The 20,603-nt window shown below is 34.5% G+C and overlaps 1 protein-coding gene across 1 annotated transcript; it reads left to right on the top strand.

Annotated features, from left to right (window-relative positions):
- Positions 1-368: 368 nt before the first annotated feature.
- On the top strand, positions 369-740 carry LOC143598987 (uncharacterized). Its single transcript, XM_077077061.1, has one exon. It carries the CDS (start codon positions 369-371, stop codon positions 738-740), a length of 372 nt encoding a protein of 123 aa, XP_076933176.1.
- Positions 741-20,603: the final 19,863 nt, after the last annotated feature.

The raw sequence follows: 20,603 nt of genomic DNA, 5'->3' as shown, positions 1-20,603 counted from the left end.
ACTGAATAACTTTATATAGTAACTTTATTTTCGTCATTCGAAACCACATTATTTGGTCTGCTTTTATTTATTTATTTTAGAATATCTACTTTAGAGAGTAGTTAGTATTAGTGGAACATATTATGTATTATTTTGTATTAATTATATTAACTCTAGAATATTCCCTTTAGAATAGGAATATAGTTTCCATGTACGTACTTATCTATATGTACCTGTTAATGTGATAATGAAATCATCCTTTTGACAAACAATATCACCAAACAATATGGTATCACAACTAATATAGGATCTCGATCCATATTTTTCTCCCTTTCCTTCCTTCGCCGGATTTCGATTCAGCCACCCTAGTTTCGCCGCCGACCACCATCATGAGTGACAAAGCCGAAACTTCAAAACCAAATACTCTTCACCCGGTTTACACCGTCACCGACATCCAGAAGAAAGTTCGTGCTCTCGATGAGAAAACGGTCACGTACTCTGCTTGGGTGAAGCTCTTTCACCTTCATGCTCGTGGTTACGACGTACTCGACCACATCAACGGTACTTTACCGCCTCCAAAAACTGATCCGTCTTATGATCAGTGGATGAAGATCGATGCTATTGTCCTGCAGTGGATCTACGGAACACTGTCGGATAAGCTTTTAGATCGGGTTCTTGAACACGAATCTACCGCCCTTGAAGCATGGAACCGTGTCAAAGCTTGTTTCAAAATAACAAGGGTGCTAGAATGGCCGCATTGACAACCCAGTTTGTCACTCTTCAACACTCTGCAATGCCAGATCTTGAGTCTTATTGTCAGAAACTTAAGTCTATTGCGGACCAGTTGAACGACCTGGGCAGATCCGTCAATGAACAAGCACTTGTTTTACAATTGGTCAGAGGTCTTCCGAGTGAGTTGGATGCTATTGGTACTATCATCAATAATTCCATTCCATCATGGGATAAAGCTTGTGATATGCTAGATCATGAACAGAGGAGAATTTAAGCCCGTGACTCCGCCGCTCGTCTCAAGCCATGGCTGCCATTAACACCTCCAGCCACAACCGCCGTGACTCGAGCCAATCTCGTGGTACTGCCAAGCCCGGTTACCGTCGGTACAACACCAACTCTAACCGCACCGGAACACCGACTCAATACTCATCCCGTGACCACCAACCCCAACCAAACCGTGGTCAATCTAAACACCACGGTCCTCCCGCAAATCGCCAACAGTTCACTTCTCAAGGCCAGCCCAACTATTACCCTCATGTTCCTCCATCGTGGGCTGCTTATTGGGCTCCTCCTCCATGCCCGTATCCCACACAAGAGGGCTGGGCAGGTCAGTGGGCTGCACCTTCGGCTCCACCACAACAAACTCGAGCACCTCAACAATCTTCATCTGCTCAAGCTCATGTTACCGAAGTTAACCCACTCGAACCGAGGGAACTTGGAGCCGCTTTTCAAGCCATGTCTCTAGACTCGAGTCAACCGGAATGGCTTATGGACACGGGTGCATCAGACCATCTGACGCATAACCAAGGTATGATTACCACCGCCACCGCCGCCGCCCACCACCACCCACCGCCACCATCCGCCGCCACCACCCACCGTTGCCACCACCACCACCACCCAACACCACTGTCAACCACTCACCACCACCACCGTTAACCACCACCACCACCACCCCCGTCGGCCACAACCACCGTCCACTACCACCACCATCCACCACCACCACCCACCGTCCGTCGCCACCACCACCCGCCACCACATCCACCACCACCCGCCACCCGCCACCCACCCACCGTCCGTCGCCACCAACAACCCGCCACCACCATCCACCACCACCCGCCACCCGCCACCACCCCACCGTCCGCCGCCCGCCACCACCCGCCAGAACCATCCACCACCCACCACCACAACCGTCCATTACCACCACCCACCGTTCACCGCCTACCACAATTGTCTACCACCGCCCCACTTCCATAATTCGTACACCACTACCAATTGTTTTAGCAGTCTACAAACGTTAAATGACTTTTACCTACTATAATATATATGATATCTAACTACTTTTCAGCTTATGCAGACGATATCCAGTTTATAAAACAAACAGTATTATATTTTAAGATTGCAGACCTTCAGACCACATATTCAGTTGCAGACATTAAATCATATGAAATCAGATTGCAGACATTTTTTGTCTTAAAAAACAAACATCACCTAACTCTATTCTTGTTGGAAATGGCGATCGAGTACCAGTTGTCGGATCGGGTCATACCACCCTTCCTTACTCCTCGACCCCTCTCCAACTCAATAATATTCTTCACACACCTTCCATTATTAAAAACTTAATTTCTGTTCGAAAATTTAGTGTCGATAATTGGGTGTCTGTTGATTTTAATCCTTTTGGTTTTTCTGTGAAGGAATACCCAACTGGGAGGATCCTGAGCCGTCACAACAGTGACAGTTATATCTACCCACTCACAGCTCCCGCCACTCCGTCTGCTTCCGCCTTCGTAGCCCTCTCGGACACCACGTCTTGGCATCAACGTCTAGGACATCCAGGATTGCATGTTCTAGATTTTTTAAGTTCAAATAAGTTTATTCCTTGTAATAAACAAAGTCGTTCTTATCTTTGTAATTCGTGCCAAATTGCTAAGCACAAACGTTTACCATTTATTTTATCTAATTCTACTACTTTATTTCATTTTGATATATTACATTGTGATTTATGGACCTCACCGATTGTGAGTAAAAATGGTTATAAATATTACCTTATCATCATCGATGATTTTACTAATTTTGCTTGGGTTTTTCCCCTTAAGTTCAAATCTGAAACATTCACCAAATTCACCCAATTGCATAACCTATCTACACACAATTTCACTGTAAAATAAAAACCTTTCAATGTGATATGGGAGGGGAATTTGACAACACCCGATTCAAAAATTTCGCTTCTCAACATGGTTTACAATTTCGGTTTTCTTGTCCTCATACCTCTCAACAAAACGGGACCGCCGAACGTATGATTTGTCGCATTAACGAACTTATGTTGTCCCTCCTCACTCATACTTCTCTCCCACCACACTATTGGGTGGAAGCTCTTCACACCTCAACTTACCTTCACAACATCCTTCCCTCCAAACTACTAAAATTTAACACACCAACCTCGTTACTTTACATGAAACATCCTTCATACGACCACCTTCGTGTTTTCGGATGCCTTTGCTACCCCAACCAAACTGTCACCCGTCCACACAAACTCGCACCTCGGTCCACTCCATCGGGATTACCGTTGCCTCGATACATCCTCCGGTAAAATAATTCTTTCCCGACACGTCACGTTTGACGAATCGGTTTTTCCATTCTCCACCACCTTTACTCCTACACCAAACTCATATAAATTCCTTGATTCGGACCCCTCACCTATCATCTTTCAACAACCTACACCAAAATCCACACCTCCAGTGCCTTCTGTTACTACACCACCTAACACCCCCTTAACCCATTACCAACCATAAACCCAATTCCTATATCAGACCCAAACCTCACTGATCTACACCCTATTTGTTCACCACACTCTCCTACCCACCCCTTAACTCACGCCCCCCCCCCCCCCCCCCACACCAAATAACCCACCCATGGTCAACACAAATCAACCAAATATTTCCTAAACCACCCAACCACAAACTGCCCATCCGGTGGCAACCCGTTCCAAGTCAGTCATCGTTACACCCAAGATCCCTTTCAACCTCAATGTCTCTTCCATATCACACTTACCCAAATCCCACATACATGCCTAGTCCGACCTCAACTGGTCTACCGCCATGAAAACAGAATACGATGCTTTAATAAATAATAACACTTGGGAAATCGTACTGCGTCCTCGTGACACACGTATTATACGTTGCATGTGGTTGTTTCGCCACAAGTTTCATGCAAATGGTACACTTGAAAGATATAAGGCACGGCTAGTTGTTAATGGAAAATCTCAACAGGTCGGGGTTGATTGTGATGAAACGTTTAGTCCGGTTGTGAAACCGACTACTATACGGACTGTTCTTAGTCTTGCTCTATCGAGGTCGTGGCCAATACACCAACTTGATGTTAAGAATGCTTTCTTACACGGGGAACTAAACGACACCGTATATATGTTTCAACCCCCGGGATTTGTTGACCCACAACATCCGAACTATGTTTGTAAATTAAAGAAATCATTATATGGCCTCAAACAAGCACCCCGAGCATGGTACCAAAGGTTCGCAACTTACATTACTAAGTGTGGGTTCAAGAGTTCTATTTCGGATACCTCTCTTTTATTCTACAAAAGAGGTAATGATATGGCTTACTTGTTGCTTTATGTTGATGATATTATTTTAACAGCCTCCAACAACAATCTTCTTCAACATTTCATTAAATCCATGTCACAAGAATTTGCCATGGCCGACTTGGGTAGATTACATCATTTTCTTGGTATTGAGGTGCAACATCAAAATGGGGGATTATTTCTTACTCAGCGTTCATATGCATCAGAAATTTTGGAACGTGCAAATATGTTTGAATGTAAGCCATCTCAAACCCCCACTGATACAAACTCTAAACTTAGTGCAAATATTGGGGCTTTACTTCCAGATGGTTCTTTATACCGTAGTCTCGCCAGGGCGCTACAATACTTAACTTTCACTAGGCCGGACATCGCTTACGTGGTGCAACAGGTTTGCCTATTTATGCATGCGCCTCGTGAACCTCACATGAATTTCCTTAAGCGTCTCACGCGGTATGTTAAGGGGACTATGGACTTTGGTCTCCACCCTTCTCCCTCTCGATCCACAAACCTCGTTGCATACTCTGATGCGGATTGGGGGGGGGGGGGTTGCCCGGATTCGAGACGTTCAACATCGGGCTATTGTGTTTTCATTGGGGACAACTTAGTTTCTTGGTCATCTAAACGACAACAAACTATATCAAGATCAAGCGCTGAAGCAGAATATAGAGGGGTAGCCAATACAGCGGCTGAATTAACATGGTTACGTAACCTACTTCTCGAGCTACACGTCCCCATCAGACAAGCCTCTATTATTTATTGTGACAACCTTTCTGCGATGTACATGTCTCACAACCCAGTTCAACACCAGCGCACAAAACATGTTGAAATAGATATACACTTTATTCGTGAGAAGGTGCGCCTTGGCGCCATGCGCGTCCTACATGTTCCCGCCGACTACCAATGCGCGGATATATTTACCAAAGGGCCGCCGAAACCATTATTTTCTCGTTTCCGATCCAGTCTATGCATTCGGCAAGCTACTGCTTCAACTGTGGGGGCGTATTAGTGGAACATATTATGTATTATTTTGTATTATTTGTATTAATTATATTAACTCTAGAATATTCCCTTTAGAATAGGAATATAGTTTCCATGTACGTACTCATCTATATGTACCTGTTAATGTGATAATGAAATCATCCTTTTGACAAACAATATCACCAAACAATAGTTAGTAATAGTATGAATAATCTCTCTTTAAATCTTTCTAGTCGTTTCAAATTACAATATTTAATGTTAATTTTGATTCTTAATAGAATAATTATGGGGAAAATGCAATAACAAATATGTATGTTTTGCCGTGACACTAGTGATGAAATTGACCACACATTTTGTAACATCCGAAATTTCTAATAATAATAATTAATATATTATTTAATTTTGGTGGAGAAGTTACTTGAGTTAGTAGAGAAATAATAAAGTAATAAAGATGGAAGGATAAATAGGCTAATTAAATGTAATTAATTATGGACCAAAAGAGAAATATGGGCCTAAGTCCATGGGCTTAAGGGAGTATAAATACCCCTTAAAACCCTAATCCTTTCCATTTTCATACATCTCCACACCATAGCCTACACCATCAAAACACACACTTAACCCAATTCCCGTTTTTGAGAAAACCACCCACAAAAACACAAAGATTCCCGGAGATCTAGCCATCTGATCAGTCTCAAATTTTAACTGAGTGTTCATGGTATATATATGAAGATTTCCACAGATTAGATCTTCGATCAGAGGTCGGGAAGTCCGATTTTTATTAGCAAAACCATAGCAGCTCAAAAGTGAAGATTCCGGCAACTGTTCAGCTGTTCCGGCGACTGTAGCGGCGGTTTCCGGAGAAGGTGAGCTGATAGGTTTGTAGATCGTGGTGAGACGGTTCCGTGGCCGCTTGAATCACTCAAATCGGAGTTCGTTTGATATGGTTTTGAGCATCTCGAGTGATTTCATACAAAAACCTCAAATGTACGTTTTTGTTAAAAAGGCTTACTTTTCATGAACGGATTTACATGAAAATTGGTAGGATGATAGATTGGGTCATGATCATTGATAAAGTAATGAACTTGATAATAAACGGGTTAGTTGGTTCGTTTCGGGTAAAACGAATAGTGTTCGGTTTATGAAAAGGACAAGTAAACGAAATCGGTTTTGCATGAAACTTGGTAGGATAGTAAATCGGACCCTATTATATGAAAAAAGATGTAAACTTTAACATAAATAAGTTGTTTTGAATGAAAAACGGGTAAATGGGGTAGGATCCCGGTTTTCCGGCGATGACGGCGCCAGAAAGAAGACGCCGGAAAAGCGTATACAAGGGTGAAAAGAATATTAAAACCCTAACCCTAATTCGTTATGTGAAACTAACGAATTAAAGGTAATTTGTTAATGAACTAGCCTTAATTCGTGAACTGATTCGTTAATGAAGGAATGACGAACTAGCTCCGATTCGTTAAATAATTTGTTATGATGATTCGTTAAGGAAGAACAACGAACTAGCTTCAATTAGTTATGAAATTCGTTATGATCATTCGTTAAAGTCAGTTCGTTATAAAAGATCAGTTCGTTATAACGAGTCCAGTTCGTTATAAGGGTTAATTCGTTGTAGAGGCCAATTTGTTATATGGCCATTCGTTAAAGACTAGGATAACGAATCAGATAATGTAAGATAGCGAATCAAATAACGAATTAGTTGATTCATTACTCACCCAGTTCGCTATATTCTGAATAACGAATTAGAAGTTTGAAAAAATGACAGAAAGGTCCTTGGACTTAGAATAAATGGTTTAATTACATATTAGCCCCTGGACCTTATTAATTTATGAAAGATACCTTTAAAGGTTAACGTGTAACGATTAACTAACCGGGTAATGCCTTGGTGGAGTAAAATCGGTTTAGACGCTTAAGATTAGTTAAGTAAGCAGTAAGAAGGGCTAAATCAATATTTAATATTGTATCTATTAAACAGTTAGTTGCGCACAACAAAGGAAGGGAATAACCTTAAACGGCGGACACAACCGAGATCAGGTGAGTTTCTAGCCCCATTTCTGTGTTATGTTTTCGGGGCTGTGTGCATACTCGATGTGATTGTTAATACATTTATGCTAAGTGATAAGTGTATGTCTTATGTGATTATGTGAGAGGTAAAAATGATTGCTTGTCGGTATGTGAACTATCTTCCGATATTGCACGTACTGTCAAGTTATAATGTTATGTATGAGCTAAGAATGATATGTATGTATGTTATGAATGAATGTAAGAGATAGAAAGGTAGAAAAGGGACTGGACCCTAACAATATCCAAGGCAGAAAAGGGACCGGGCCCTTTAATAATCTCGAGGCAGAAAAGGGATTGGACCCTAATAATATCCAAGGCAGAAAAGAGACTGGACCCTAATAATATCCAAGGTAGAAAAAGGGACCGGACCCTAATAATATCCGAGGCAGAATGGAATAATGTAAAGCAGAAATTTGAATAAAGTATAAAGGTAAGTGTATATATATATATATATATATATACTATGAATGAGGTATGAAAGTATGAATGAAAGTATGTAAGTGTGTATGTAATGTATGTCATGTGATTAACTAGAACTCACTCAGCGTAGCTTACTTTTAGTATGCACGCAGGTGAGTAGGATGAGACAGCTCGCTTGAGGGGAACACGTGGCATTGAAAAAGAGGCTGGCATCGGAAGACTCGAGACGTTTATGTTTAATATTATGATATTTTGAAAGACAAGATGTTTATTTTAAAACAAGTTATGGGTTAATGTAATGTTTTATGAAAGTTTTAATATTCCGTGTATGTTTTTATTAACTGTGATGATTATAACTATATGAATGAGTAAATCCAACATCCAAATGTGAGGCACCGGTAACGAGGCGTTACACATTTTTGTTTTATAGTAACAATTACAACTTTTAGTTGAAATGACATAACGTTTTATAAAAAATTGCATTAATTAAGATTAAAATAGTTGACAAAGATTAAAATAGTTGGCACTCTATTCATTTATCACTACCGGAAACCTTGTCATCAGAAACTTGATTACTATGTATGACTTTTTGTTTAGTTACTAATGATTGCCTATTTAGTGTTAACTACCATGTTACTACTAGTCGCGAGTGTTGATCGTCAGTTGGTGTCAACAACATCATTAACGTGACAAGGCAGTTGTTATTAGACCAGTTAAGATTAACATATTGGTTCTCATTCAACTTTCTATGGAAATCAAACTTTTGCTCGTTGTTTCAATGAGACCCCCCCACTAGGGCCCTTCGGTTACTGACAGGGGTGTTGCCCCCTTGAACTATCGTGTTTCTTAGTGCGGGAAATCTAAATAGTTTTGAACGAAGTTGCACTACGTACTTCCTAACTTGTATTTTCCCTTTTTCTATTCTTTCGGATAGATGTACGTTTTGCATACATCTCACACTTCCCGGACCCTACTTATAGCTTTGTTAGTGTGGGGATTCCACTGGGTATGATTGTTGCAATTCTCGACATTAGATAAATTAAACTCAAGGTCGCAATACTTGGTCCTCCTTTACTTACTTATTTTATCATATCCGCTTGTTGTCTAATGTACATCTAGTCTCGCATACCAACGATAGTTTTCGTTTTGCTCATGAGAAACCCAAACATATATTTTTGGATTTTGATTATTTCTATATAAAAAAAAAGTGAAGCAGAGATAAAATGCTTCTAGGGATAAAAAAAATCAAATGTTCTTAGCTAAAAGAATCTAATATGAATCGGTCATTCTAGATTATTCAACCAATGTGCTAAACTTATCAAAAGATATAATAGGAAATGGAAGGTTGTATAATATTCGTGATTTCTTATCCATTACTGAATATGTTACATGTTTTTTAATAACAGAATTTTTAATACTTTGTTTTTGGTATTGAACAGTGAAGTAGAGATAGTGTATGGAAAATTTAGTTGTAGTTACAAGTAACAAGTTAGTGATGACTGTTGAAGTAAGAAAATAAAAGTAGAAAGTTGGTTAGTATTGATTTGTGTTGTCGAATTGGTTTTGTACATAACTACATATTTCCTTTAAAGTACGGTGTTTAATTCAACATATAGATTTTGACTTTAACGGCAGTATTCATTTTGAGGTCTAATAAATCCAAAAAATACCACCTTTTGGTATCCTTTTATTCCTCCTTTTAAGTACATACTACATAATAAAGAATGGAGGTAGCTAGACCTTTCTTAACTTGTTTCAGGAATATCAACTGCACATTTTCCATGAAAATATAGTTAGAACACAATTCCAATAAATATGAAACTTAACATATGGAATTCGTTATTTCTACCTGTCATTTTCTATTTTTTTTATTTCAACAAATAAAACAAATAACTTTTTATGCATCTATCCAACGAGTCCCACGCCGATGTTGCCACATGCTCCCTCTTTTTGTCGCTCACCACTCACCCGGGAATCAAACTAGATTAAGGTTTTTATAGCATGCAAACGTAAGAATGGTTCCATCTATTAAAACTTAACCCTACTATGAAACCTAGACGAATATATATATGGTTGTGGGGCGTGATGGAGACTACAGTTGTGGGAGGCATGCAAGGGGATGGGTTGCCAGAAGTGGTGGCGGCAGTGCCGGTGGTAGATTTATGTCGAAGGGGACAATCAAAATCAATAAATAATAAGTAAATAACTATCACTGTTTAAATTAGGAGAATATGACAAGTTGATATGTAAGAGTTTACATTAAAGGATAACAATATACATGTTCAATACAATTAAAAGTACTTATTTCTTATATAATTATAAAGTAAAAAAGCTCTTTTATATGATAAATACCTAAGTAAAACTACATACATTAAAGAATGAAGATTGAACCCATGTTAACTCAATAGCAAATCTGATTTACAAATTATCAGTGGTTTTGTATAAAGGTTTTATTAACGATCATTTAAATTGTATACAAGATTATTTACAAATATCTTAGTTTACTCTTCATCCATCATCATGCAAAAAAAAAATGTTTTATATATGTTATGTTTTGTACTTTTGTATTTCGGTTTGGAAATAATTTAAAAAATGGCAAAACCCATCTGTAATCCAGATGTGTTCACTCTAAAACAAAATATAATGAATAAAACCAAATGCACATGAGAGGCATTATTCGATGCATCAAATTATTTTTCTTTTAAGAAAAAAAAGGTGTATGATATGTGGGACAAGAGATACAAATCCCATACGAAGCAAGCAAGGAAGCTCACAACGATCAACAGAACATATACTAGGACACCAAAATGTGTTTGTTCTTCCAATATATTTCAATTTGTTTATAAACTGATAGTAGCATTTGTCACAAAAAAAATTACACTAAAAACTATGTATTTTCCAAATCTAGACACAAAGGAGATACAAAGTAGCTTTTAATACACAATTTCCACTACCACGACAACTGAGATCTAGAACCTGGTCATCTAAGCACTTCTATCTAGGTCGGGTGTTAAAATTCGGATATCGGGAGTTTCAAATATTTGAATTTCAGATCTCCGAAAATTTAGGATAGTGAATTTAAATATCCGAAATACGTGAAAATTTCTAAAATATCTATCCAAATCTGAATATTTGATTATCCGAAATCTGGATATTTTTGAATTTTCGGATATTTTGGTTTCGGATACTAATTTTTTTTACACGCCCCTAATTTTTTCTAACAAATAGCTTGTTGATAAACATATTTGTACGAGATTTCAAGCTCTTTTGATCGTAAAACATAGTCTATGTTATCATACTTTTATAAACTGCTAATGATGGATAAACCATGTATTTATGTACGATAACCAAATATGAGAAAACCGTACCATAAATGTGATCATTGGAAGGTGGAATTGGACCCTTCTCTTTCGACAATGCTACGTGGTGAGTTTGATTTTGATTGATGGTTTATTTGTGGCCATCAAAGTAAACCCACCTAAATTACCTTTTTGTTCATTAAATTCAGGTTTATAGGGTTTACACGTTTCCTTCTTTAACTTAACACCTTGTTTGTGCTTTGTAAATACTTTATTTATGCATAGTATTTTCCTTTATTTCTTTGTTATTATTGTAGTTAATTTTTTTTTTATGTTTAGTTAATTAATATTAATAACAATCCACTCAAGATTCTAATGAGATCATCACTCATCAGTGTCCAATGAGGTATTATAGGATGATGAAAGTTTTAGTGGTGATGACTAATGAGACCTAATAATACCTAATATAGGTCACTTAGATTCAATGGTGGATTAAATTTTAAAGGACTAAATTGCTGCTGAGTCGTCTTTCCATTTTACTATGACCTTATTTCTATACCTTTTCTTCTTCAGTATTAAAAAAATCAAATACTATATAAACAGAAAATTAAATAAATCAAATGATATCTATTTTGTCGTTTCATGATATATTATTATTATTATTATTATTATTATTATTATTATTATTATTATTCCTTTTTAATCGTGTTTAGAATTACTCTCAATAACTGAGTGGGTCTTTCTGAAATTAGATATCAACCGCTCATACTGATTTTAACGTTTTATCAACGAATGACTCTCGCTATTAGATGATCGAACAACCGAGAGCAATTTACATATGAGACTTAGTTGACATTCATAAAAAAAATCTAATAAATTACGAGTTCAATACAACCCTTTTAGTAGAAAGACGAATATTTCTTTATAAAACACCACATATAGGTAAGAAGATTTTTATTTTATAATATTTTAAATGAAATAATGATTATACTATTAATCATGCTTTGCAATTTGCACTTAAAAGTACAAAACATGAAAGTGCATGTTTCGTACGATTATGCCTACCTAATTGAGTGACGCTATGTGGACCATTTGGTCTGGTTTGCTAAATTCTGATAATGTTAATGGGTTGGTGCCACCCCTTTCTTAAACATCATCATTAGTAAGTTGTTACATACTTACCTTCATGAATGGAAATGGGTTGAAATGTTGAATCATAAATATTATGGTGAATTAGTGAAAGCCCATCCCCTTTCGCTAGTGTGGCCGTGTGGGTTGTTGATTTAGTGGGGTTGTTTTCATTACAAGCCCACTCTGTACTTGGACCTTGACTAAGCCCGTACACAGGTAAAGTTATTCTTTTTTAATAGTTAAAATCAAAGCCCTATATAGCATTCTTTTTTCTTTCTTTTTTATTGGGTGTGTTAAAAGTCTCCAAAAGAAATATCTAAATCCACATTTATGTTGTGAAACAAGCCTAATAGCTAAAAAATAAGAGGAGAAGATGGAGGAAGAAATAGAGGGAATTCATTAATCAAGTGTATATTACAATGAGATGCAATAGATTATATATAGGAGATGAATACTTGTAAAAGAAGCTAATCTATTTTAGGTGTTGATAACCATAATAATAATATATATTTATAACACTCCACCTTGGTTATCAACTTAATACGCTTGGAGATGCTGCCTCGTTAAAAACCTTGCTAGGAAAACCCAGTGAGACAAAACCATAGCTAAGGGAAAAAGAGTGCAGCGCGTATTGTCTCCCCCTGATTTATATATCCGTTAAAATTGTAAATATCTATCTTCTGTGAAAGTTGCCCAAAACTTTTGTAGTCAATCATTTGCATCTTCGTCCCTTGAAATTTGAATCCTCAAGTTGAATAATGTTGTATTATCTTCACGTGAAAACTTCTATTCTTCATATGGTAAACACCATGATCCTGTTGTGTTTATCTGCATCGACAATACTAGCCAAACTTGTTTTTATGGGTTAGTATAATATAAACTCATATATTTCATACCTGTAATACATGTATTAACCCATTATAATGTCTCCAAGCCGAAAACATGCTGATAAATATAAATAAAAGATATAAAAATCATGTATAGTTAGCATCGCATATTAATGCGCATATGCATTTAGTTATAATACTTTTGAATCAATAATGTTTCATATTATGATAGGAAATGATATAGAGTGCAATGTTGGATATCCTTTAACGTACTCAAAGAATGAATCTTGTCTTTGGTAAATTGTCTCAACATTTTTAGATGGACTTTGATAAATTGATACACATATAATTACACATATACTCAAACTGCAAGTCGAGCAATAATCACATCGTGTCAAGATATTTCAAAAATTCTCATTCTAAAAGTTCTCCAGTTTCTCTCGATGATATGTACATCATCACTGTAAACTGTGATTATATGAACCTTTAAGAGTAGAATTTTGATAAAAGTATGACTAATGACATCCAACTTATCTCCCTCCTTATCAAAATAATTATTGATTGTACAATGCTCAATCCGACTATATTAGTCCATACGTAATAAGCATAACTCTATGCATTTTCAAATCTATCATGAACTTCTTTCCAACTTGACAAATTATGCATGTGTATTCACTTTTCTAGGATTTTTGCTGCATAAACTTGCTCATCTAACACATCAATTTTGTATCACATATCAAAATCCATATTGTACCATTTCTTTGTTTATTAAGATATTGTACTCATCATATAGATTCTCTTCTATGTGCATTGCTTATTGATGCACAAGAATTCCATCATTAAGATGTATTAGTTAACCTTTCAGGTATTCAACTACCTTATGAAACTCTTTAGGTTACATTTATGTTCAACATATTCAATAATCGTAACATATTCATATATGATCTGTATACAACATGAGTCATAGTGTTATCGAGAATTTAATTTACATGATTTGATAATTCAAATCCTTCGAAGACTTTCTAGTAAACTTTCAGTATCAACTGAATCACAATACTTATTAGACGCATATCAAATCTCTCTTTTTATTACTAGACTATTTATATATCAAAAAGTCAATGCTTCCACCATTGGAGAATGCGTCTCATCATAATTAATCATAGGCCTTTGCAAAATTATGCTACCAATTTTGCCTTATATCACTTTATTGAATTTTCATAACTCACATAAAAGACCCGTTTATATCTAACATATTTTACAACTTCAGTTGTATGGACTGCTGGTCCGACAAACTTTCCGTTATTTAGAGAATTCAACTCTGCCCTGTTTGCGTCTTTCCACTTTGGCCAATCATTTTTATAGGCAGATTTAAAATCTTGATCCTCATCATCATCATTTCAAGCGCTAATTATATATATATATATATAAAAGTATAGCGACATCGACTTTATTTCGATTCCATATATCTTTGTAGACATGATACAATATATATTATTGAGAGCTCTTTGTTTTCAGGTACCTAAAGTTCTTCAAGAACCATCACGTCTAATCTTTTTCAAGAGACCTTTTACTACACCTCGACTTGACCATCTTCATTATTTGCTCCAATTTTCGAGGAAATTTTACCTTTGGAACCGATCAGTCTACCACGCTACACGCGCGCGTTAGACTTATTATCAATATGCATTTGTCCTTTTGGGACATTTATTAATTGGAGCATTAGCAGTTCGTATGAGTGTCTTAGCTAGACACTCTCTTTTGATCAGTGAATCGTCTGGTAATTGATTCGTTAATCTTCATACATGAATTATCCTTTGAACTTCTAGTTCATATAAGTTTGAGGATCAACGATAATTCATTCCAATTAAATTCATTTTCTAACTGCTTTATATCTCCCCCCTAATGTTGGGAATGTTGATTCACTAAAGTAAAAACAAATGAGCCATAAACAAATATCTCATTAATAGCTCTAAGTATATAATCATAGATAATATTTAATACCAGCATACATTCCCAACTTCCTTTGTGGCCTCATCTTTGTGTCTTGTGGTGGATTAATTTCAATATATAATATTAGATGAGAAATACTTGGCTACTGATCAAAAACCAATTAAAATAGGGAGGAAGTATCATAACTTGTTGGCTTGATGTGAATTAGTTTTCTAAACATGTAAAATCATATGTACTCCAATACAAACATGAACCTTTGCTCTCGTGATAATTGCCTTTGTAACCAATTATAGACATTGAGTAATCGTCTTTAACATTTTTTTAGAAGTTCAACACTTATTTCAATGATCAATATTAACTTAGGAATAAAATTCATTATTATAACATAATGTAAATATACCAATATGGAATAATATGCTTGCTATCTTATTAGCTAAGCCATAAATCATGCAAACATCAAGTTGCCTTGATAACCATTTAGACGATGCATCGATTTTCAAAACACTAAATGGTATCATATTAGGATATGTGTATCCTTTTCTCAATTCCATAACATCTGGGGATTCACACCCCTCCTTCATTTGGTAACTAAATGATTTCCCTTGAGAGCAATATACATGCATAATAATTATGATGAATCTTTTGGTTCCTCAATAAATTTCACATCATTGACTCGGTGTGGTCTAACCGGTCACGCCATAAGATAATCATGATCCAAAAACTTCAGGTTTATGATCGTATATGTATTATGCTTATTTAATGTAAGTCTATAAATACGAGATAACATTGTATTATCGTTTAAAGAGATCATGTTACGTTTTTGTATTTTCACATTTGTTCTCATATATGATCAATCTCTTTTCCACTCCTAGTGGTCAACCTCATTGTAAACATCAATATCATCAAATTCTAATGATCAATCTCATTATTAACATGCCCATTAGTGATCTCACTATTAACATGACCATAATTACAATATGCTCAATTATGGTCGAGATCACTTCCTTTACAACAATTAATACATATCACATTCACTTCATGATATGGAGTAAAACCAAACAAGTTTAATGGTCTTATTATTTTCTCAAGAATATGAAATCATCTCAAACACCTCATACTGCTACTTCAGGTTCATACTTTGAGATTTTGCAAATGCAAATTGTTTGATCCAGTCTGTCTTAATAAACAACTTTCTCTTCATATAATATAAAACGTAAAATATATTCATGCCCAAGTCAAACACGATTTATTAGTCTAACATCATATGACCTTGCATAATTTGATAAGGAATCATGCCACTTTGAGTGTCATATCTAGTAATATCTATACTCTTTCATTAGAGTGATAACAAACTACCACGTTGATATTTAACTGTTCTATCATTATCATAGTCTATCTAAAATGATAGCATACTGGATAAAACCATAAAATTAATATGTGATAAACAACGATATAACATGTCACCATATAAAACGAGTAAAACTTTTTAAATATAGATTTTTATCACTTGCAAATATATATATTTTGGTAGTGACTTAATGAGCTAATGTATTTTTCTTTTTGTATGACACTAATCAATAAGCTACAAGTGTGAGTATAAGATATATAAACACATGATGTTGCAATATGTAATCATATGAAGCAAATTCTAATAAACCATATGAAGTGAGATTTTTTTATCATTGGCAAACAAATATGCATATAATGTACATATATTATTAACATATCAAATAGATTTAATATACAAATAATTAAAACTAGGATATAGAATATATCTTCATCAAATCTCATTATATTTTAATAACATTTGATCATATCGATATTGATAGAGTAATAAGTAATGAAAAAAAAAACTTATGATTTAATTCACAATATTAGGAAAACTTATTTATAGAAAAAATATATATATTTGCATTCCATACATGAGTTTGTGATCATGGTAGAAAACTTATAACAAAAGAATGCTATTATATATATCATATATCATATCATATATAATAAGATTAAGGGACTTGTGTTAAAAGGTTGTAAAATTTGATTCTCATAAGTTTAAAATTGTATGTAACAAAATAATAACAATCTGAAGTTACTTTACATATATCATATACGATCGACATGAAGGATTAATAAGTATTTAAATATTAAAAACTCATAAATGAAGTTAATATATAGGTATTCATATGATGAACTTCACACGTATTGTAACAAATAAAAAGATGATAAGTCTAACTAGCTTATTTAAATAATTCAAATTCAGACTTCAAAAAATATTCAAGCAAATTGAGGACATGAAACAAAATCTGTTATTTATTTAATTAATTCCATTGTTTTGAATAATCTTTTAGATGAGCTATCTTATAAGGGAGGTAAAAGAGCACTACTATTTTATATAACCAATCAAGTAATTTTAATAGACCGTAATCATATGCTTTAGCTCATCAATATTTCTTGTAAACTATATATTTTTTTTCTATTTATCGAACATTACTTGCATATAAATTCCCTTTAACATGACTCCATAATCTATATGGTTTAACAATTTGATTTATAAAACAGAAACAAATTTATGTAAAATAATATGCATAAAACCGAGCCTCAATATAAGATTCTAAAAAAAAATATTAATCCAAGATATAATTAAAAACATTCAAAGTCTATTGCATGTTAATTAACGAATGGTTATAATTCTACCTAAATCATCTTTTTTCTTCAAAAATTCATTATAGTTGTCAAAAGTTACCGAACATAAATTTAATCTATTTAATTCAACTTCGATAATAAGATGTTATATATAATGAAGGCAGTTACCTTACATGAAGATTAGAAATGGCCGAATAAGTAGTCATAATCGATTTCGTAAACACCATAAAGTGGTTGAAGGTGTCATCTCACAAGTTTGATATTCCACCACAAGATTGATTTGCAAAATTGTATAAACATATTGATTAGTAATTTTATCCATATATACATATACGTTAATATTCAACTATAATAATATAAGTATCATGAATAGAAATAAAACTTACTTGTAGGGCACTTTGATTTTACATGCTTTGATGAGGCGACATATGTTTGAAAGCAACTCGTGCTGATAACGTGTTGTGAAACAAGCCTAATAGCTAAAACATAAGAGGAGAAGATGGAGGAAATAGAGGGAATTCATTAATCAAGTGTATATTACAATGAGATGCAATAGATTATATATAGGAGATGAATACTTGTAAAAGAAGCTAATCTATTTTAGGTGTTGATAACCATAATAATAATATATATTTATAACAATTTAATAATACTATTTTTATTTTAAATTTCATTATGTTATTTAACTGAACATAAAAGAATTCAGGCTACACCCCAAAACTTGTGTTCATCTTTTATTATTTTTTTAATCTTTTAACCAGTATATGATTTATTTCATATTTTTAATCTATTATTTACAAATGGACAATATGATATTCATTAGATTGTTCATCTTTTTTCTCTATCGTTAAAAAACGCTAACTAGCATATGAATGTAAAATCAAATTTCTATTAGGATCCCCGTTAAAAGACGAGGATGATTCAACAAACAATTCATCGGTTGTTGAATCAATAGAAAGGGGGAAGAGCCCTTCCATGGTTGCTCCTAACTTTCGCCTAACATGATCACAAATGAAGAAAGAGAATTGCATATTAGTGTAATTATTTTTCTTGTTACATAGATGGTTTACTATTTTAAAATTAATATTAGTGGATCACGGAGATGACGGTGGCAAGTTTTAAGATGCCAGAGTTCACATTAGACCCTTTTTTTCATTTAAAGTTATAAATAAAACCTTATAGTTTGATTTGAATTTTACGAATGTTTTTTTGGTAACATTTTGTTTATTATGTTTAATAAGCTATTTTTTGATTAGGGTAAATAATTGCATAAATTCAACTAATGTCGTAAAGTTTTGTTCATTAAGTAAATAAGTATTTTGATTGACTCATTTAAGCTAATATGTTTTGATCTAATCTGTTTGACCACTTTGTTTTAGCCTTTACTTAATTTGTGCCCCATCTAACCAAAATTCCTGAATCCTTCAGTACTACATTTACTAAACTTCTACACATAAACAAACAAGCTATTCACAAAGAACGAGCTTCCATTAGTTACGTACGGTATAAATCGTCTTTCATTCAACAAAGTATTTCAATTTTTGGATATACAAGGCAATTGAAGCATGGCAATTGTCTATAAAAATCTTATCCTCATCAAATATAAGGATTGTGTTATCCTCATACCAAACAAGTGAACAAACATAGTCGTGTCTTTGAAAAAGAAGGTCAAACCTTTTAGTCCATACACCCACACTCTTTGCTCTTTACTCTTTAATGCAAACAAAGCTTTGGGTTTGGGGGTTCATAAAGACTACGACTAAGCGTGCCCACCCCGCTCCCTCTCTTTTGTCTTTACTTAACTTTCAAACACAACCCCCCAACTTTTGAATTCTTTTCTAACAAAGTTTTTTCTTTTTCTTTTTTTCTAATTTTTATTTTTTTTAATCTTTCCAAAAGTATTATTCCACGTATAATAAAAATAACAAATATACTCCAGTCACGCCTTTATACTAGTTTCGTGCAATAGCTTCTAAAAAGGTAGGTGTGTGAAAGGGTTGGTTTTGGTCGAAAACCATAGGCCATAGCCATGACCGTGTAGATACTTATTGAATAATTATAATCGTTATCAATTGATTGTGACAGTTTGGGTTAAATCAGTTTTGAAGATTATGGTGGATCTATTATGAGTCGGTTAACCGTGAATTTAGGTCCAGCTAAAAATAGCTCGAAACAATATACATAGACATTAAATAAGCTTGAAAGTTTAGGCTTTAATTTTTTTTATCATTGAATATATTGTTATATTAGTATATCACATAGCATTAAAAAATAGACATACTCTATAATATTCATAAAAATATATATAACCTATAATATTAAAAAAACATATAATTGGTTCGGTTTGGTTTTGGTGGCTATAAAAACCTTGTAAACCCCAACCAGCCCACTAAAGTTGGGTTTTAGAAAATTATTAAGCCGATCCATCGGTTTTTGGTACAGTCCGGTTATATCAATTTGGTTTCATCAATTAAATTAGTTATGGGTTGATTAATTTGATTTTCTGCATATCCGTATAGATAACCACTCTCAAGTTGTAAAAGTCATGGAAAATTAATGTGTGTCTTGATTTATTTGTAGTTATATATTTATTTGCTTTTCGGTGATAAATCTTGAGATAGAAGTGTGTCCAAAGAGAGAACAAAGGAAAGCAAAAGTCACCTCAAAACCCCCCTTCACTTTGACATACACTTTATTTCTCACCCTATATATCTTTTAGAACGCCTCTCCTTTCTTTTCCTTTTTCTCGTGTCTAGGTCTTTTTGACTCTTTACTTTTTAGGTGTTAAGTTTCTAGTCAAACACCCTACTCCAAATGCTATGATTAAGAACTTAGAATGCAGTCGACCTTAAACAGAAACTTGTGTTTGAGTTCGAGCTTAAAAATATACCTAACTTCAAGTTTCATATCTTGAGACTAATCTTAATCACTATATTGAGTTGATTATGCTATTATAGGGTTAGATTGTTCGTACACTAC

This window comes from Bidens hawaiensis, unplaced genomic scaffold, assembly GCF_021521415.1.
Source record: "Bidens hawaiensis isolate Kalapana, Puna unplaced genomic scaffold, B.hawaiensis_p1.1 tig00051343_1, whole genome shotgun sequence".
In the NCBI taxonomy this organism is placed as follows: domain Eukaryota; kingdom Viridiplantae; phylum Streptophyta; class Magnoliopsida; order Asterales; family Asteraceae; genus Bidens; species Bidens hawaiensis.
This window is presented reverse-complemented; position numbering and strand designations above follow the sequence as displayed.